The 21,756-nt window shown below is 45.1% G+C and overlaps 1 protein-coding gene across 2 annotated transcripts in view; it reads left to right on the forward strand.

Annotated features, from left to right (window-relative positions):
* The first annotated feature begins 1,713 nt into the window (after nucleotides 1-1,713).
* Nucleotides 1,714-21,756, forward strand: part of triobpb (TRIO and F-actin binding protein b) — a 31,482-nt gene continuing 11,439 nt past the window's right edge. The window contains exons 1-8 of one of the 2 annotated variants that reach the window (XM_083649674.1): nucleotides 1,714-2,078; nucleotides 5,708-5,764; nucleotides 7,691-7,759; nucleotides 8,438-8,527; nucleotides 8,822-8,931; nucleotides 10,611-11,049; nucleotides 11,751-12,003; nucleotides 14,489-14,600. In XM_083649674.1, coding sequence (XP_083505800.1) covers nucleotides 2,073-2,078; nucleotides 5,708-5,764; nucleotides 7,691-7,759; nucleotides 8,438-8,527; nucleotides 8,822-8,931; nucleotides 10,611-11,049; nucleotides 11,751-12,003; nucleotides 14,489-14,600 — 1,136 coding nt within the window. In that variant the 5' untranslated portion in view covers nucleotides 1,714-2,072. The remainder of the gene's footprint in view (nucleotides 2,079-5,707; nucleotides 5,765-7,690; nucleotides 7,760-8,437; nucleotides 8,528-8,821; nucleotides 8,932-10,610; nucleotides 11,050-11,750; nucleotides 12,004-14,488; nucleotides 14,601-21,756) is intronic. The other variant, XM_083649675.1, reaches the window with a different exon arrangement.

The following is a 21,756-nucleotide window of genomic DNA, read 5'->3' on the forward strand; positions in this document are numbered from 1 at the left end:
CTCATGCAGGGGCAACAGTATAGTAGGAGCTGGGATATGAACTCATGCAGGGGCAACAGTATAGCAGGAGCTGGGATATGAACTAATGCAGGGGCAACAATATAGCAGGAGCTGGGATGTGAACTCATGCAGGGGAAACAGTATAGCAGGAGCTGGGATATGAACTAATGCAGTGGTACTATGAGCATTGTATTTGCATGACATGGTTTTATGAGAGTACCTCACAGTTATGTACAATTATTATAACAAAATGCATTCCAGTGGATTAGGCCTTCTGCCTTGTGGTTGCCGTCACCTGGACAATATGTTAATGTCTAACCACATTTTCCACATACCATACACCAGATTAAAGAAATCCTTTGTGGATGTGAAACTCATAATATGGTTTCTGTGTTTGCTGGGTCAGACATTGAATATGTTCATAACTGGAAGCTCTTTCTCTCCAGAGGTGTGGTAGTCCCACAGGAGAGGAGGGCGGCTCGTGGAAAGGTAATCCTCAGAGATCTGAACAAATGCAGGTATGTTATACAGCTGGTCTGTTTGTTATGTGTGTTTACTCACTCTCTGTATGTGTGTGTGTGTGTGTGTGTGTGTGTGTGTGTGTGTGTGTGTGTGTGTGTGTGTGTGTGTGTGTGTGTGTATGTGTGTGTGTGTGTGTGTGGCGATGGGCACCGAAAGTGAGAGTGAGTGAGTTTCCACATTTTCACTTCCCATTCTGCCACGCGTATGGTCATATTAAAGGTCTCTATAGTGTACAGCAGATTTATTACATGTAAATGAGCAGACCTGTAGCACAGATTTTGCATCACATGTTGATTGCTGTGTACGGCATATTGGAATGCTTCTGTTCTTTTACTTATTGACTAGACATGCTTGCGACACCATCCCCTTCTCCATACGAATTCCATCTATTAATTTCAAAACTAGCCTGCCTGCATACCTGACCTATTCAACCTATACCTCTTTTTTTATTCTGTTTTAACAGCCGGTTGTTGTGTGTCTATAGACTTCACCTACACCCTAAAGGCATTTCATAAGACTGACTGAGCTTTGTCAGTTGTGGTCTGCTGGGGCATGTGTTGAAATTCCTGAACTGAAACCAATAGCTACCAAGATTTGTTGGGGGGGGGGGGGGGGTGCCACTTTGTTTGCCAGAATAATGATATTCATTCATGAAAAATACTCTTACTGTTGTGCTATATATTTATACTTGTGATCTTGTCAGTTTTGCTGTGCATATCTTCTGCACTAAACATGAATATTTCACTACGATTTTTGGTGTGTCTGTGTGTGTGTGTTGGGGGGGGGGGGGGGGGGTAATGACTGGTAGACAAAATGCAGGGGTTACCAAACGTTTTTCATGTCGGTCAGCCCCCCAAAATAGATTTGAGAAAGGTTTTGTCTCTGGAAAGATCTTTGTTGTCTGCCTGTACTGTAGGCGTGGAGATCAAAGGTGAGAGTGACACCTCTGACTCGAATAGTCATTTTTACACATTTTCTCCTTGTGCTAACACCTCCTTTTGAGACTAAACTAATGTAAATGAGAATAAACCATCCCTCCTTTTGCTGGGGACCGGTGAACCACTTTAACGACCCCTGGAGGTCCTGGACCCTAGTTTGGGTAACTACTGTGCGGTTGGGGAGGCTTGTTTTCTCAAACGATCTTCGCGGATCCGCCCAGGAAGTGGCAGACAGGGCAGAACAGAAGAAGAGAGACACGCACACTTGTCAGAAAGTTGTGAAATTAGCTTTTCTTTTGAAAGTCTTATCGGCCGTTTAGTTGTTCAGTCGAGGGAAAACACTTTATGCTTTATAGGACTTGATAGTAAAGCAGCTTTGAACGGCTGTTTGCGGTTCGCTCATTAAACATGGGGAGGAATGGCGGGGTTTTATCTCATTTTGCGTAACGTTATTAGCCTCCTGCGAGAAAGGGACGTTTTTTACCCGAAAGGATTAAGCTAGCTAGCTCGTCACGTTACAGACAGTTTTGGGGCAAGAAGGCCTTGGCTTTGCGTAAGATAACTGTACTTTTCTCTTTGCCTTTATATTTTTGCACTCTGGATTCTGTTATCATGACGGTAAGTTGTAACGTTACCTACCCTGATAGAAGTTTGCTCTGCCTGACTCTTCTTCCATGACATTATCTCAAATGAACTCTGGTCCCGGGAGGAGACAGTTAACGTAGCAGTTTTGGTTGCAAAGTTTCATAGTTATAAATGTGTTTTCGACAATCTAATGTAATTTTAACCGACTGTACCCGGTCTGTGTTGTCGATACCAGGGTGTGTACCAGGATTTCCTTGTGACTCAACTCGTTGAAATTTACATATTTTATTTTGGTTACCTTGTGTTATGCTTATGTCCATGGCTATGATTAAATTACTAAATTGCTGTTCGGCTGCTGTAACGTTAACAAATCTAAACTGCATGCTAGTTTCCAGGTTGGAGCTTCATTGTTTACCCACTGTTGTTTACTGTAGTGGGAAGTGTCATGATCCACTACGTGTCAGTTTCCACACATCACATGCATGCACACACACAAACAAGACAACTAGATTTTGTAAAGCCCAGCCTGGAGATGGATCATGGCTGACTCACTAGTACTGTAAACCAATAATGCTGATCTGACACAATGCACATGTATCATCTCACTCGAGGGAGTCTCTGATTCACATTTTATATTGAGTAATCAGTTTAATCAAAGGGAACGAGGAAAGGTGAGGCCCAAACATGGCCCTAAATGACATGGGAAAGAATAGCAGACAATGCTTTTGTTATAGTGAGGGGTGACAGAAACGGTGACTGTCATCTCAAACTGTCCCTCTTAACCCCAGGGTGACAGGGGCACTGATCTCAAGCACATGCCAAGGAAAAAACACTGCATTTTGTTCATAGAGAATTAGGGCTGTGCCGATTCACTTATCTCCCGATTCGATACTATCACGATACTTTGGTGCCGATTCGATATATATTGCGATTCACGATTATTGCGATTCTACGATTATTGCGATTCGATATTACGATTTATTGCGATTTTTGTTTATTTTTTTCTTTTATTTTTTCAGTTTGTTTGCTTTTTTACACTAGATTAGAACATGGGAAAAGTTGAATCATACACTAGAGACTGTATATTATATATCATGAGTAGGGCTGGGCGATATAGTTAAAAACAGGGGCGGACTGGGATCATAATTCAGGCCGGGCATTAGATACCAAGCAGGCCAGGCCGATATGGGCCAACGCGCGTGAAATTTGGGCCGTTTGAAGCCAGATTTGGGTCCAATTTTACAATGAGATGCACCCACTTTAACCCTGAAGTGTAATTATTACTTCAGACTAACTAATAAAGTAATAAAACCACTAGTAAACCAGTAGGCGGCGCCTGGCCTGCTGTTCAGTGAGTGGCCTGACTGCAAGCACCCAAAAAAAAAAAAAAAAAAAAAAATTTTTTTTTTTTTTTTTTTTTTTTTTTAATTTGCGATTATCGATTCTGGAATAAAAGATCGATCCAAAAAATCGTGACATTAAAAATCGCGATACTTAGGTGAATCGATTTTTTCCCCCACCCCTATAGAGAATGCAGTCCTTTTCCCCAGACAGTGGCTGCTCCCTGGCCTTGCACATGGGCACACAGTGACTGGATCAAATAAATGCATGAGGAAGTTGAAATGGATACTGTTAGCCACAGACATGGAAACTATGCCAGTCCTCCCCGTTTAGTGGAGGGAGGAAAATAAAGCAGCTTTAATCTCATCTTTCTCAAAAACAAAAAAACAACTTGCCTGAATGCCATGCAGGCTGCAGCTGTCAGCCTCCCAAACAAGTTTAGCATCTGGCACTGATGCTCCCTCTGATGATCCAGCTGTTAAATGTGCACAGGATTTGTGTCTGTGACTGTGCGTATTAGTCAATTTGTGTGTGCGTGCATACCAAATATTCATCAGAAATTCTCCGAGGTGTCTTCATATGCTATTATTATATAATTAGATCTATGCGATACGATGAACGATAAAAGGCACATTTAAAGGGCTTATTAAAGTCAAGGTTTTTGAAAACTGCACTCATTACATTATTCCCATTCCACAGTCTATTAGCAGTCTCCAGACCTTAAAACGCATTCGTTCATTTGATGAACAAAGACCAGCAGCGTAGATCTAGAGAGAAAAGGGCTGGTTTGAGATGAGAAAACACACAGAAAAATAAAGATGGTCAAGAAAAGGCAGAAGACTATAGAGAAAAAAGAGGCGGGGCAGATTGCAAAAGAGAGAAGGTGGTTGTGCAGGTTTAAAAGTGAGGAATGTGCAGGTTTAAAAGTGAGGAATGTGCATCATGTCAATGGAAGAGAGATAAGGGAGCAAACAGAGGAATGTGGGATCATCTGATCTTTGAGGTACCGAGCTGCATGTTTCCCTCTTCCTGTCAAAACCAAACACCTGGAAGTTTTCATTCATCTACTGCCCCATTGACACACACACAGTGAGACACACGCACGAGACATACACGCTATGACACAATGTGAAACGGTGACGTCTGATTGACGGTGGAGGTAGTGTTACTGTAGAGTAGACTCCACTCCACTACTGTTCCCACTGTAAATTTAATGAGTTCCCAAAGCTTTCCTCCCATCTCTCAAGGATGTGCTGCTCAAATTCGTAGTATTTTATTCCCATGATATCGCATGCATTTCCTACCAATTATTTGCCGATTTACAATACACACACAGCTCATTGGCTGTGTTTGTCATTTGATTGTAATCACCTTTTAATTTATTACAATCACCTGCTATTTTCCTACCAAGATGGCCGTGTGGTGATGTAACAGAATACTACGGGTTCCTAACCTCTCTCCCTCTCACTGGCTTGCTCTATCTCTCTCTCTATCTCTCTCTCTCTCTCTCTCTCTGTCTTGTCTTTTGACATGTCTTCTGTGGTCTTCCTTCATAGGCATAGGTTACATGTTACGTTTCCTGTTCTTTTCACACCTCATATATGCCTTTCCATGCCATCATTGCTTTTTCGTAGCATCTGTCTGGTATAGAACAGCCTGTGGAGGTAAATGTTGCTTTGCTGATGTGTGTATGTGATGTAAACAAACATCACCAGGGTTTTTCCTGCCTCAGAATGGGGTGACTGCACCAGAGTATTAAGCACCATCGATCTGTGTAAAGACTGAACTTTGGAGCAATGTGTTTTTAAAGCACCCCAAGCTTCAGACTTAAGTCATTTCAACGTCAAATGTGGGACTTTAACCAACTTTGAAATTCTCTAAAACCATACCATAAAGTGCTTATTTTGAGTTTGTGTGTGTACTACTGTGTAGTGTAGACGGGGATAGAATACAACCATATCAGTGATTGTCAGAACTTATGGAGTGTTTTTTACAGCACCTCCAGTTTCAGAAAGGAAGCCATTTCAATGTACAAATGTGGGACTTTAACTTTCAAATTCTCCAAAAATGAAAATGCTCAATTTGGATGCAGTCAGGGTTTTCCTGAATTCAAACTATTTCTATTAAGCCATGTCAGGATTTTCCCCCCTCTTGCAAACCAAAAAAAAAAAAAAAAAAGGGGGTGGGGGGTGCCCAAAATTCCTTTATGCAGGAAAAACCCTGACACATTGCTCCTTTGTTCAACTTTTGTACTTGTAACATTTCTTCCAAACCTTCGGACAAAGCTCAGTGAACGTAAAACTGTCTTCTTTGCCTCACAGCCTGACCTCCTTAACTTCAAGAAGGGCTGGATGTCAAAGCTGGATGACAGCGGAGAGGTAAAACACCCCACAGGCTATGTTTCTGTACAGTGAAGCATCATGTCTTACTACTCGTCAGAAGTGAGATGTTATCCTCCTCTCCCTCCTCCCTCATTGGACCTTCCCTACATCCCACTTTCCTAATGAGAAAGGTTGTGTGTAAGGTGATAGTAGATTATCCCAAGTTGTTATCACAGTAATACCTTGGGGGGGGGGGGGGTGCAACAGGTGGCTCCGCACTTGCATGATCCGCTTGACTGGATGAGCTTCTCGGTTCAGCCATCACATAAGTTTACAGTGCTGTCTTTGACTGGATGCTAGGCTTGTCGCGGTATTCGGTGTTACCGGGGTTACCCGGTGGCGAGACGTACACCGATTACATAACGTGCCCACCGCTAACAAAACTGCGCCGGTGTAAATTACAAGCGCTCCCTCTGGGCTGCAGTGTGGCTCCGCTGTTCTGGTTAGACCACCAACTAACGTTAGTTAACGCTATGCATCTTATGAACACCAATGATGCCCTCCTCATACACATGTAGGTAAGACCCTTAGCTAAGCCTGCACAGTGCAAGTGTGCACTGTTGTCACTGCGGGCCATCTCTGGAAATGTGCCTTTTTTTACTTAGCATCAATGCTAGCGGGAGGGAGGACTTACCAGCATTCAGTCAGTGTCTGCTTACTGCTGCTTGCGGGTATTGTTAATCCCATGTCAGAAAAAGTCTCCAGGTGTGTCGCTAACGTTAGTTTCTTTTGAGAAAGATTGTCTCCACGGGCGTCTGAAAAGTTGTCTCGAGTCAGATGCAGCCATGAGTTGTGATCTATTTATTTATGTCGATGGTTGTGATGCAGCCAGTGTTGTATGACTGTGAGCGTCCGTGCTAACGTTAGTACTTTAAACAGCAGCAGCGTGCGTCTTGTCTCTATGAACCTACAGAATGAACGGTTAAAGCATAGACTCTTGCTTACTTTAAACGTAACGTTCGCTCTAGTCTAGCGTTAGCTGCTAAGGATACCCGACTGGTGTCTCACTGTTATTGTTCCCGGGAACAACATGCACTAGTAGGAACTAACAATCCTATTGTTTACATTTCCCGGTGTTCCCGGTAACACCGGTGTGGTCACGTGCTTATTACCCGGTGGGAAAATGTCCACACCGTGGCATCCCTACTGGATGAGCTTCTCAGTTCAGACATCACATACGTTTACAGTGCTGTCCTTGAGGGTTTCTTTTTTTAGTTCACGCTGTGCAGTTGCGTGCAGCCTTCCTGTTTAATTCTGACCTTTGTCGTTGATTTTGCAGATGTTTTACTCTGCAGACTGAATGCTTTTTCGGGTCTTTTTTTTCTTAACGGGGTTCCCACGGGTCCTTGAAATTCTTGAAAGTTGGTCAATTTGAGAGAGAAAAATCAAGGCATTGAAAGTTGTTGAAAATAGACAAATAGACATGGGTCATTGAAAGTGCTTAAATTTATATATTTTCGGCAAGAGTAGAAATTAAAGTTATTTTAGATTTTTTTTACCTTAACGTTAGTAAATAGGCTACGTTCCACTGTCTGCATGTGTGTCTGCCACCGTCTGTGTGTCCTTGTTTCACACGCCACCAGCGGTCACGTGCGTGCATGAGTGACTGAAGTCAAATAATGCAGGTTAAAAAGCGGAAAGCAAGCAGCAGCAGCCAGTAATTAACCTTAATCTGTGACATGTCTCAAACTATGAAATGTTAGGTCCCTGAATTTGAGAGAATTTGGACATGGAACGTCCTTGCAAAGTCATTTGATAGTCCTTGAAAAATCATTGAATTTGATCGTCATGATATAGTTTTATCAGATTTGATACTGTCATTGTGTTATAATGGTTGTTTCTTGTGATTGTTGTGACTTCAGTCATTGAAGGTTGTTGATCTGGGTTCAGTCCTGTTTACTGATGACCTGTGTGTTTCTTTAGTGGAAGAAGCACTGGTTTGTTCTGACCGATGCTGGGCTGAAGTACTACAGGGACTCGGGAGCAGAGGAGGTACAGTATATGCTAACTAGATTCATTCATTTTAAAGGAACGCGCCAACATTTTTGGAGATTTGTCTATTTGCCATCTTTCCAATAGTAAAATAGCGTCACGCCCCTCCTGCTAGTTAGCTTAGCACAATGAATGGTAGTCATTAGTGCTGGCTAGCCTACCCCCCATTAACATGAAGAGAAAAAAAAGCAAAAAAAAAAAGCTGCTCACCTCAATCCATATCTCCACTCTCCAGAAGCCCTGAGATGCCAAGTTGACTTGAACAAAACGTCACTTACACCCTGTTTTTAGCTGAAATCTTCCTCCGTAGCCAGGTGCTGCACGATGGTGGCCAGCGGATGTAACCACGCACAGAGAAGAGTCTTATCTTCTCATCTTACTATCAGGAAGATAGCAAATAGGCGAATCCCCCCAAAATGTTGGCATACTCTTTTAAACAGTGACTAAACACACTCTTAACACCATTCATTGTTGTAATATAATAGTCTGTAATATGATTTCTGGCTAATGTTATTTGAGAGTCTTTGTATTTATCCTAAACAAGGCATCCATTCAAACTCAAGCTTGTGTCTAAACGTTTAACCTCCTATTAATACCAATGTTTAACAGAGTGGAGCAGAAATCTATACTGGGTCTGGAGGCTGTGTATGAATGGCTGTTCTTGTGTTTTGGGTGCAGAAAGATGACATCGACGGGGAGATTGACCTCAAATCCTGTGTGAAGGTGTCTGAGTTTGATGTGGAGAAGAACTATGGATTTCAGATCCAGGTGAATATCTCTTTCACGGGGTCAAGTTCTCTCATAGATTGTGTCTGCGACGGATGATTTCTCTCTCTTTATATCCGTTCCTCCTTTTCCTTATCTTCCTTGCCACACCCGCTCTCTATTTCTGCAGCATTTTTCTTTTTATTACAATATCGTGACTCATTCTGTGTCAGAATATCCTCTCACCTTTCTACAGTTTTTATTCAATACCTGGGCTTTTCCATTGTCTCCTCCATCTTACCCGCGTTCTACCACATTATTCTGCCCCCCCCCCCCCCCCCCCCCTCTGTTTTCCAGACGCGGGAGGCGGTGGTCACTCTGTCTGCCATGACAGCAGGGATCAGGAGGAATTGGATCGAGGTTCTGAGGAAGAGTGTCCGGCCCAGCAGTTCTCCAGACCTCACACAGTGAGTTTTAGCCAGGAGGAGAATTGTTCAAATGTAACGGGAGGGATTGTTGTTGAAGTCAAAGCAGTGTTTTCCCTTAAAATTTATAGTTCACAAATTGGATACAGTTCAGAATTTGCTCTTGGAGTGTGATGGATCTTTTGCGTGTCCAGGCTACCATACTAAGCTGTATCCTTTGAGTTACAGAGCTAAATCTGTAAATATGTACGCTCTTATAATGGTCAAAGCAGGCAGCATTAGGAGCTTGTACATTCCATTCCGAAAGTTGTAATTTAATTTGCGATAGCATTTTAATAATGCTTGTGAAGTGGTGGGGCGTCTGGGGTAGTGTCGAGGTAAAAGCACTCGCCTACCAGCACAGAGACCCGGGTTCAATTCCCTGTAGCCGTACTTCCGGCTTGGTCAGACGTTCCTACAGACACAGTTGGCCGTGTCTGCGGGTGGGAAGCCGGTGGTGTATGAGTCCTGGTCGCTCCACTAGTGCCTCCTCTGGTCGGTGGAGTCGCCTGTTCAGGGGTAGGGGAACTGGGGGGAATAGCACGATCCTACCACACGCTACCTCTCTTGCGAAGACGTTCACCTACACTCACCTGCTTTTAAAAGAGTTACCTCATTACTCAGATAAGAAGTCCTGTTACTCACATGCACCAGCAGCGTTGTCCTGTTACTCACATGCACCAGCAGCTTTGTCCTTGGAGAATTCCTGTAGCTGCATGCTTGACCAGTCAAAGAGTTACTTTGGAGGGTTACTGTAGATGCATGCTTGGTCAGTCACAGATTACTCAGTTTCATAAGTTACTTTGGAGGGTTACTGTTGATGCATGCTTGGTCAGTCACAGATTACTCGGTTTCATAAATTACTTTAGGGGGGTTACTGTAGCTGCATGCTTGGTCAGTCACAGATTACTCGGTTGCATAAGTTACTTTAGGGGGGTTACTGTAGATGCATGCTTGGTCAGTCACAGATTACTCGGTTTCATAAGTTACTTTAGGGGGGTTACTGTAGCTGCATGCTTGGTTAGTCACAGATTACTCAGTTTCATAAGTTACTTTAGGGGGGTTACTGTAGCTGCATGCTTGGTTAGTCACAGATTACTCAGTTACTTTACAGGGTTACTAGCTGCTGCATGCTTGGTTAGTCACAGATTACTCAGTTTCATAAGTTACTTTAGGGGGGTTACTGTAGCTGCATGCTTGGTTAGTCACAGATTACTCAGTTACTTTACAGGGTTACTGTAGCTGCATGCTTGGTTAGTCACAGATTACTCCGTTACTTTACAGGGTTACTGTAGCTGCATGCTTGGTTAGTCACAGATTACTCCGTTACTTTACAGGGTTACTGTAGCTGCATGCTTGGTTAGTCACAGATTACTCAGTTACTTTACAGGGTTACTGTAGCTGCATGCTTAGTTAGTCACAGATTATTCAGTTACTTTACAGGGTTACTGTGTATGCTCTGCTTACATAGTGACTCATTTCCAGCCATGCCTTGATTTCTCATGGTGAGATCGTGTCTGCTGCAACTTCGCCTGTTTCATCAACCTTGTTGAATTTGTTGTAGAAGCCTATTCAGGACTTGATTGCTTTATCTGGTCAATAGGGGATTCAAGAGGTTATCAGAAAATAGTAGCAGAAATCAGGGATTGATCAATCATTTCTTGCTCTGTCATTTTCTCTAGACTGCCCGACAGCAGTAGTGACAAGGAGAACTCCCACACTCGCTCCCTGTTGTCGTCCCGTCGGGCAGCTTCACGCCATTTAGAAGTTCCAACCTCCGCGCCTCCCACCACTCATCGCAGGTTTGACTACGTTGAGCTCTCCCCTGTTCCTGCTTCCTCCAGCCCTCTCCCAGCCAGTCAGAGAGAAGCAGGGGAGGGGCAGGGCAGGGAGCACAGCCAATGGCAGGAGGAGAGGAACAGAGATGCCACGAGTAGCCAATGGGAGGCTGTGCTGTCCAGGAAGGGGTCAGGCTCGAACCAAACGCACCTGACTGAGGATGATATAGAGGACAAATGGGCGGAGTTTGAACGGATGCCATTAAAGGAGATGAGATCCTTACCACCAGTGGGATCACGCTCCTCCAGCCAGTCAGCCAATGGGGCGCTGCAGAGGGAGGTAGTGCGTGGAGTTGATTTTCCAATTTGCAAATTTAAAGAAATAAAATGCAAATTAACCCTTCATCTGTCCAGATGAAGTAATCCCGTTTCCTGCCTGTTAACACTTAAGTCTTATTCTGGCATGCTTCTTGCTCTTCAGCAATGATTTCCAACTAAAACACACAGGTGGCAGATGAGTTAGCTAATAGCTACAGTATATATATATATATATATATATATATATATATATATATATATATATATATACAGTATATCTGTTCACCTGAGCAGCACAATTAAGAAACACTAAAGATTCACACCTAAGGGTGTACTGTATGGTGCTAGTGGAAATATTGCTGAAACGCCTGTTCTGTTCTTTGTGTTTTGTGGTGTGTGCCTCTGGTTTGTGTCTGTGTGTGCGATCTCTAAAAATGCCCCTATTGTGAGACATGTTGGCATTGGGACACCTAAACTGATTCACTGAGTTGTCTATAATCTTCCCTTAGTTTACCCTGTGATGAATTGCTCATACTGGCGGTTAAGCGCAGAATAATCCCTCGACAGTTGGGCCATTCAAAGGCCTCCTGTTTCCTCATATCGTTATCCTCGGTACTTCTCATAGTTCTCACTGCCAACACCAACACTCGCATGTCATCACATGTGAACATCCCATTCTGTCCTCCCTCAGTGAGCTTTACCTCAGTCTTTCTCTTCCTTGCTCAGGTGGCGTCACTGAGGCAACAACTGGAGCAACTGCGACGAGGAGGAGGAGGAGGAGGAGGAGGGGTGAGAGTGGGGGGAGGTGTAGCGGGTGGTTGTGGCCCTGAGGCCCCCTGCGGCCGCAGCCTGGCAGCCATGGAGCGTGCTCACCGCCAGGCGCTGGAGGAGCTGCAGAAGCAGCACGACCGCCAGACCAAGGAACTGGAGACAGAGAGGGACAGGCTGCTGCTGGAGGAGACCAAGGCCACCGCACAAGGTCAGGAGACGGCACCGCCTGTAGTAGAATATGTATGTAGTATACAAGAGTAGAATATGAATCCTCCAGGAGGGTTTGTGGGAAACATGTCATAGGCCACATATATTGAAAGAAATGTACCACATCAACAGATACTGAATGTTGACACTGTCGGGTGAAAACCTTGTAGCTCCAATTCAGGTGATTTTATGGCCCATTTCCACCGCTGGTATCAACGCGGACGACGGATTTGTCAGGCAGAATCGTGTTTACTCTATCTACTGACTGTCAATGCTGCATACCAGTTTAGTGGGGCTTACCTTCTCTTCTGTTATGTTATTTCCATCAGTCTTTTGTGTTGCTGCCTTCGGCTCTGGTGAAATAAAATCGATCTCCTTACTCAGCTTTAACATGACGGTGGTTTTCAATTGTTTAGAGAGAAAAAAAAGTCAGCTTGTCAGGAAGCCCTTGTAGTTGAGTGCAGCGTCGGCTCCGCTAGGCCGTAGGCGGGGCTTTAGTGCAGCCGCGGTCTTGCCTGGTGAGAGGCCGCCGGGGTAGAGGCTTCACTTCTCCCTGTAGTGCAACCCCCGTCCCTCGCGCAGTGCATGCATGTGAGTTTGACTAACAACAAAGTGATATCCATTCTCCTGGCCGATTGTCACATTTGCCCATGTACACTGTAGGTCATTTAGAGGCACCAGTATTTCATAAACAGTTTAAAAGTTCTGTGTATGGATTTAATTTTAACGTTATATGTTATAGCCTACTTCGGGTATGGGCGGAGGGCAGATATGCGGTCGCTATGATGGGCGGGGGTGGGCGGGGGCAGATCGAGCAGCGGTGGAAGCAAAACATCCATCGGGTCGAATCGAGTAGAGCCGAGTGGTGACGAGCTGTGCAGGGCTGTAAAATGTGGTGGAAATGAGCCATTAGTTTGAACATCTTCTATACCAGTGGTTCTCAACTGGTCTAGCCTCATGACCCACTTTTGGGTCCCGACCCACCAGTTGAGAAACACTGTTCTATATCTTCTATACCTCGCTGTGCGTAGACAATTCTGCAACCCTCGGTGTTATGAAACCATTTCAAAACCCACTGGATAAACTCAAAAATGTCAAGCTAAAAACAAGGCTGTTTTTCTTTTCTTTTTTTTAGCTCCTTACAGTTAATGTTTTGGAGATGTGAGGTTTCCACCTGACAACAGCGAAATGTTTCAAGAATTGGTTCAAGTGTGTATAGTGGGAGGTGAGGGTAGTTATAAGGGGGGGGCAATATATATCATTTTGATAATATGCCTTAAAGGATTATAAAAATGAAAATTCAGTCTAAACTGTTCACCCCCATGCTGATGGAAGGGCAGGTGAAGTTTAGAGTTTCACAGCAAAACACTCACTCATTCAACCTCTCTGTGCCGTCTGGCAACTCTCCTACAACAGGGGGGGGGGGTGTAATACATAAAATCCCTCCATGTGCTCACCTGGGATAATCCAAGGCTCCACAAGCCCTGAGAGGCCAAGTTGACTTGAAAAGACGTCATCTTCCCTGTAGCAGGCACAGTAACTGCACCTCGCATTCTTGGCCCACATGGCTACAGTGAAGATTTCACCTAAAAAAAAAGGGGTGTAGATGACCTCTTTTCAAGTCAACTTTGCATCTCAGGGCTTGTGGAGACTTGAATTGTGCCAGGTGAGCAGTATTGAAGCATTTTATGTGTGTTTTGTACTCATTTATTTTTACATTTGAAAGTTAGTCACCATCCACTTCAATTGTTCAATTCTCCGATGGCGTTTTACTGTGAAACTCCACAAATGTTTTGTGGACTAAAGAAACCTCACCCGCCATTCCATTGGCATGGGGGTGAGTAGACAATGACAGAATTTTCATTTTGGGGTTTTGGGTGAACTTATCTCAATAGCAAATTAAATAGTATTTTTTAACGATACTAAATGCTTGACTGAGCCATTTGAAGTTTGTCCAAATGCTGTTGCCATAGGAAGGTCAGTCAACGAGAACATGTCTCAACAGGGCCACTGCTCACCTGAGAGTATCAACATGAATTGTTATTGTTCTTCACGTTTTGTTTTTAGTCCAGCTACGCCCCGAGCAAAAATGTATGAAAGCCTTTTACAAAACCATTTTCTAATGCAGGTTCAGGTTGAAAACGTTTGAGCTTGTTAATACAGAGTTGTAGTGGGTTTATGGGTCACCATACTGTTGATTCTGTTTCTAACTGGACTTTGCAATGCTATAACATACTTTGTTGATTTACCACCCAGTGGCTGTAAGGTGTATTTAATGTCAGGTCATGCGATCAGGAAAGTAATTCGCTCCTGTTACAAGAGTTCATATAGAGGGTTTGTCACACCTGCTAGATGTACTGTTTACTTTAGCTGTGGGAGGTCAAAGGTCAAAGTTTGTCAGCGTCATCAAGACTCGAGAGCAGCTCATTGTTGTTGAGATGGCATCTTGACAGTTTCTAATGCTGCTTGTGTGTTTTGTGTTTTAGTGATGGTGGCTTTGAAGAAGGCCCACAAGGAGGAGCTGGAGAGAGAGGTGGAGAAAGCCAAGAGGCTAAGCAGTGGGGTGGGAGACTCACAGACCTTGCGAGCCCAACAACAGTAAGTATTATATCTTCAGTCTTTTCTACTGTGGTGCTGGTACATAGTATACACACAGGCCATCTAGATACCTGTAGGTAGATAGATAGATAGATAGATAGATAGATAGCTATCTATCTACCTGTAGGTACAGGAGTCTGCTACATACACACAGGCCGTCTAGATACCTGTAGGTACAGGAGTCTGCTACATACACACAGGCCGTCTAGATACCTGTAGGTACAGGAGTCTGCTACATACACACAGGCCATCTAGATACCTGTAGGTACAGGAGTCTGCTCCATACACACACAGGCAGTCTAGATACCTGTAGGTACAGGAGTCTGCTCCATACACACACAGGCCGTCTAGATACCTGTAGGTACAGGAGTCTGCTCCATACACACACAGGCCGTCTAGATACCTGTAGGTACAGGAGTCTGCTACATACACACAGGCCATCTAGATACCTGTAGGTACAGGAGTCTGCTCCATACACACACATGCCGTCTAGATACCTGTAGGTACAGGAGTCTGCTCCATACACACACAGGCCATCTAGATACCTGTAGGTACAGGAGTCTGCTACATACACACAGGCCATCTAGATACCTGTAGGTACAGGAGTCTGCTACATACACACTGGCTGTCTAGATACCTGTAGGTACAGAAGTCTGCTACATACACACAGGCCGTCTAGATACCTGTAGGTACAGGAGTCTGCTACATACACACAGGCTGTCTAGATACCTGTAGGTACAGGAGTCTGCAACATACACACAGGCCGTCTAGATACCTGTAGGTACAGAAGTCTGCTACATACACACTGGCCGTCTAGATACCTGTAGGTACAGGAGTCTGCAACATACACACAGGCCGTCTAGATACCTGTAGGTACAGGAGTCTGCTCCATACACACACAGGCCGTCTAGATACCTGTAGGTACAGGAGTCTGCTACATACACACAGGCCGTCTAGATACCTGTAGGTACAGGAGTCTGCTCCATACACACACAGGCCGTCTCTATACCTGTAGGTACAGGAGTCTGCTACATACACACAGGCCGTCTAGATACCTGTAGGTACAGGAGTCTGCTCCATACACACACAGGCCGTCTAGATACCTGTAGGTACAGGAGTCTGCTACATACACACAGGCTGTCTAGATACCTGTAGGTACAGGAGTCTGCAACATACACACAGGCCGTCTAGATACCTGTAGGTACAGAAGTCTGCTACATACACACACAGGCCGTCTAGATACCTGTAGGTACAGGAGTCTGCAACATACACACAGGCCGTCTAGATACCTGTAGGTACAGGAGTCTGCTCCATACACACACAGGCCGTCTAGATACCTGTAGGTACAGGAGTCTGCTACATACACACAGGCCGTCTAGATACCTGTAGGTACAGGAGTCTGCTACATACACACACAGGCCGTCTAGATACCTGTAGGTACAGGAGTCTGCTCCATACACACAGGCCGTCTAGATACCTGTAGGTACAGGAGTCTGCTACATACACACAGGCCGTCTAGATACCTGTAGGTACAAGAGTCTGCTCCATACACACACAGGCCGTCTAGGTACCTGTAGGTACAGGAGTCTGCTCCATACACACAGGCTGTCTAGATACCTGTAGGTACAGGAGTCTGCTCCATACACACACAGGCCGTCTAGATACCTGTAGGTACAGGAGTCTGCCTAGCAATACTGCCAGTCTGCCTTTCTGCCTGTTAGCATGACAGTCTTTAACAGTTTACTTTTCACTCAGCATTTGACTGTTGATACCAGAGACGGCCAACGGTACGTACTGATGCCCATATACAGTAGTAGGTCTGCAAACAAACAGTGCATATTTAGTCTGCCTGATTTACAACAGATAATCACCTACAAGTCTTTATTATACTCTTCTTCACTATAGGCTAAGTTACACATGGGTAGCTTTCTGAAGGCAACAAGATTTTGACAGACAAAGTCTCCCCCCCAAATAACACAGTGTAAAATAACTAATAATAAATAATGGTTGCTGTCTGGAATGGGAGTTACTGTTAACCACTACAAGGATTTTTATTATGAAAATTCCCACTGTTTGGACAAGAAGCCATGTTTTGTGGGAGCTTTTGAAGAAATGGCATGCCACTGCCAGTCTAGCCTACATTTCATTATTATTGACAACATTAAATGACCAGTCCACATTGTGTGAAATATAGTGTTTGTATCATGGCCCTCACGTCTCTGTATAGAAAACATTGGCCATTTATGCGAATAGCTCTCTTGTGCGTTTAAGTGGCTAAAAGGTCTTTCTATGAAAAGAAAAGTAGAATTTGGAGAGTCCACTCCACAACAAGCCAGGATTCCTTGTGTAAGCCGGGTCTTTACTGCAGAGCCTACTGCCTCTTGTTAGGCGCTTTGGGAACGTAGAAGAATTTGGTCATGGATTAGTTTTCCTTTGTCAGCTTCCCAAGGCCTTTGACAGCACTGCTGTCTGTCTCCGTGTGACACAGCACTGCTGTCTCTGTGGCACTTTGACACAGCACTGCTGTCTCTGTGGGCCTTTGACACAGCACTGCTGTCTCTGTGGCACTTTGACACAGCACTGCTGTCTCTGTGGCACTTTGACACAGCACTGCTGTCTCTGTGGCACTTTGACACAGCACTGCTGTCTCTGTGGGCCTTTGACAGCACTGCTGTCTGTCTCCGTGTGACACAGCACTGCTGTCTCTGTGGCACTTTGACACAGCACTGCTGTCTCTGTGGCACTTTGACACAGCACTGCTGTCTCTGTGGCACTTTGACACAGCACTGCTGTCTCCGTGGCACTTTGACACAGCACTGCTGTCTCTGTGGCACTTTGACACAGCACTGCTGTCTCTGTGGGCCTTTGACACAGCACTGCTGTCTCTGTGGCACTTTGACACAGCACTGCTGTCTCTGTGGGCCTTTGACACAGCACTGCTGTCTCTGTGGGCACTTTGACACAGCACTGCTGTCTCTGTGGGTCTTTGACACAGCACTGCTGTCTCTGTGGGCACTTTGACACAGCACTGCTGTCTCTGTGGGCCTTTGACAGCACTGCTGTCTCTGTGGGCCTTTGACACAGCACTGCTGTCTCTGTGGGTCTTTGACACAGCACTGCTGTCTCTGTGGGCCTTTGACACAGCACTATTGTCTCTGTGGCACTTTGACACAGCACTGCTGTCTCTGTGGCACTTTGACACAGCACTGCTGTCTCTGTGGGCACTTTGACACAGCACTGCTGTCTCTGTGGGCCTTTGACAGCACTGCTGTCTCTGTGGGCCTTTGACACAGCACTGCTGTCTCTGTGGGTCTTTGACACAGCACTGCTGTCTCCGTGGCACTTTGACACAGCACTGCTGTCTCCGTGGCACTTTGACACAGCACTGCTGTCTCTGTGGGCCTTTGACACAGCACTGCTGTCTCCGTGGCACTTTGACACAGCACTACTGTCTCTGTGGGTCTTTGACACAGCACTGCTGTCTCTGTGGGCCTTTGACACAGCACTGCTGTCTCCGTGGCACTTTGACACAGCACTGCTGTCTCCGTGGCACTTTGACACAGCACTGCTGTCTCTGTGGCACTTTGACACAGCACTGCTGTCTCCGTGGCACTTTGACACAGCACTGCTGTCTCCGTGGGTCTTTGACACAGCACTGCTGTCTCTGTGGGTCTTTGACACCGCACTGCTGTCTCTGTGGGCCTTTGACACAGCACTGCTGTCTCTGTGGCACTTTGACACAGCACTGCTGTCTCTGTGGCACTTTGACACAGCACTGCTGTCTCTGTGGCACTTTGACACAGCACTGCTGTCTCTGTGGGCCTTTGACACAGCACTGCTGTCTCCGTGGCACTTTGACACAGCACTGCTGTCTCTGTGGGCCTTTGACACAGCACTGCTGTCTCCGTGGCACTTTGACACAGCACTGCTGTCTCCGTGGCACTTTGACACAGCACTGCTGTCTCCGTGGCACTTTGACACAGCACTGCTGTCTCTGTGGCACTTTGACACAGCACTGCTGTCTCCGTGGCACTTTGACACAGCACTGCTGTCTCTGTGGGCCTTTGACACAGCACTGCTGTCTCCGTGGCACTTTGACACAGCACTGCTGTCTCTGTGGCACTTTGACACAGCACTGCTGTCTCTGTGGCACTTTGACACAGCACCGCTGTCTCTGTGGGCCTTTGACACAGCACTACTGTCTCTGTGGGCCTTTGACACAGCACTGCTGTCTCTGTGGCACTTTGACACAGCACTACTGTCTCTGTGGCACTTTGACACAGCACTGCTGTCTCTGTGGCACTTTGACACAGCACTGCTGTCTCTGTGGCACTTTGACACAGCACTGCTGTCTCCGTGGCACTTTGACACAGCACTGCTGTCTCTGTGGCAGCTGCCTATCACACTTTATCTGTCACCTGCTCTGTGGTTTGTTGCTCTTTGCATGTTGTGCGCTCTTATTTGTGGTTATTGTTCATGAGCAGAAAAAGCCCCCCGTTCACCACACTACACACTACACAGTACACACTACACACTACACACACACGTTCACCACACTAAACAGACTCTTGTGTTTCTATGTTAGAGCATGTCAGTGATGTTTAAATCCCCCTCCCCAACAGTCAGTTTGGTCATTTTTAAGCTATTTCATGTGTAGCCGTGTTTTTTCCTGCTCTGCTAATTAGCCAAAGTGTTGCCACTTTATTTTGTTGATAAATAACCTTATTTTGGACTCAAACTCTTAAATTGGCTCACGTGCTAGAAGGGGGTGCTGACGTCAGACTTTATGGTTATCAACGCTCACGTCACCCGTCATATTAATAATATAGCTACAATATTACAGTGAATACAATCTGCCGTTAGCTTGGCTTAGCTACGTTTGCTAACGTAGTTCGTTCTGGCTCAAAACGCCGCGATAGCCACTTTTAACCAGTTCGAGTTACAATCTTTCAATTTCTTTTGCTTATACTGTATGCCCACCAGCTTTGATATCTGTTGGCTGGTTATGCTGATATTTATATCAATATGTGGCTTCTGGCTGAACGTTTAGCAGAGTTGAGGCAGCCATACTGTTTTCGGTCTGACCGGCTGGAAGGGAGACGAAGATCGTATTGAGGGTGTGAGCGAGGCTCGGCCAAAAACACACAGGACGCGGAAGCGCAGCGCAGAAGCAGCAGAGCGCGCTGAGAGAGTTATCCTTTTTGGACAACAGTCTGACGTTGCAGTGGAACATCTTACCAATATACGAACTTTAGTGCAAAATATTAGACTGGTGACGTAGTTGATGACGGCGTGTGCAGTTTTCCATTTCTACTGTACAGCAGGACTGTACACAGGTGTAACACTGACTGGAGGTGGGCTTTAAGTGATGTAAAACACCAGTCTGAATCCAGAGAGGTGTGTGTCACGGCGCCCCATTGAAGAACAATTCATATATCCATATCATTGACCACACGTTATTTTTTCCAACATAGCCCATAAGATAGTGAAAGGGGATATTGTGCCAACTAGGGTATCGGCGAAACCCCAGGCTCACCCGCAGCTCAGCCACTGCGTGGCCTCGCCTGCTGCGTGGTGCCGTCGCTTGTCCTTTGACCTGCGTCTCATCCTGTCTTTTGTCTCTCGTTCTCCACATGCCGCAGCATAAATGAGCTGACCACCTGACCTTTTTCTCAAACGTTATTTTGACGAGCTGGGAGTGGGTGAGTTCCTAAATTCCATCTACACTAAAATGAGAGTGGGGCTGTTCAAAGAAATTTCTACTTTTACGCACGGTCCAGTTTGTGCCCGTGTGCGCTCTGGCACTCAATTTACGAACATGCGTTGGCTATTCTAATTTGCCAACGACAGCCACCCGCTCCTAAACAGATATATGTTGGCTGCTGTGTCTCTCCCGAGTTACGTGAACAAACATTTAGTGCTCTTAAAATATTTAAAAAAATATTTACTGTAATATCAAGGTTTTATCTCATTTCGAGCAACGGCCCCCTTTTTAAAAGTCCGTCCGTGTGTCCGTGCTTGGTGTGACACTATCACCGCATCATGGTCAGTTTAACGTTATTAGTATCTTATCTTTAATCATATCCATAACGTTACTCATATGGAGCTGAGCACAGAGTAAAGGTTTGGTGAGCAGCAGGCCACGCGGCACGTGGAGAACAAGAGATGAAAAAAAGACGAGATGAGACGCAGATCAAAGGAAAAAGCGACTGCAAACAGGTTTGTAATGAAAGATTTTACTAACGAGGCTCATTGCTGACATCAGAAACATGTTTAAATATGCAGTAGTAGCATTTATTCACTGACAGCCTAAACACACACTGCACTCACCACATCTCTGCTCGCCAGGCAGCCTCTCTCTCTCCCCCTCACACACACACACGCACACGCACACACACACACGCGCACACACACACACACACACACACACACACACACACACACACACACACATTGGGGCGATAGACATCACCTAGGGAAAATCAATCATCATTTAGCCATTCAATTGGTGATGTACGAAGACTAATTGTAGGGCAACAAGGTCTCAGTGAATTCCAAGTTTTAAATAGATCCTATAGCCTCCCGGGCACTTGGTTCTTTTTTGTATCTTCAGCTGCGTGCAGCAACGGCTGCTCAAGGTGTCCCATGGAGCACTTATTTGTAAACTCAGCCCTTCATTTGATACTTGGCACTTGAGGTAAAAACAATGGTGTCGTCTCCATGGTTTTCCTGGCTCAGAATGACATGACGAGGCACGACATCATGCTTACTGTGGTGCGTAGTAGGGGTGTCAAAAATAATCGATTATAAGATGCATCGCGATGCGGACCTGCACGATTCTGCATCGATTCACAAATGTCAAAAATCGATTATTATTATTATTTTTTATTTTTTATATAATCAAATAAAATATAATGGAAGTACATGCAGTTGTTTATTTTAATTATGGATCATAATACAATGCAATTCTAAATGCACTTTTATTTTAAAAGTAGCCACACAGTGAGAAAAAAGAAAGTGAGAAAAAAAATCATGTACTCGGTGAAAAAAAGTGATTCATCGATTTAAGATGCATCTAGAAATGCATGGAAATGATGGAGCAATGTGTTTTCACAGCATGCCTAGTTTAAGAAAGGATGTCATGTGGAACGTCATG

The sequence above is a fragment of the Poromitra crassiceps genome (assembly GCF_964638095.1).
Source record: "Poromitra crassiceps genome assembly, chromosome: 13".
Lineage (NCBI taxonomy): Eukaryota > Metazoa > Chordata > Actinopteri > Beryciformes > Melamphaidae > Poromitra > Poromitra crassiceps.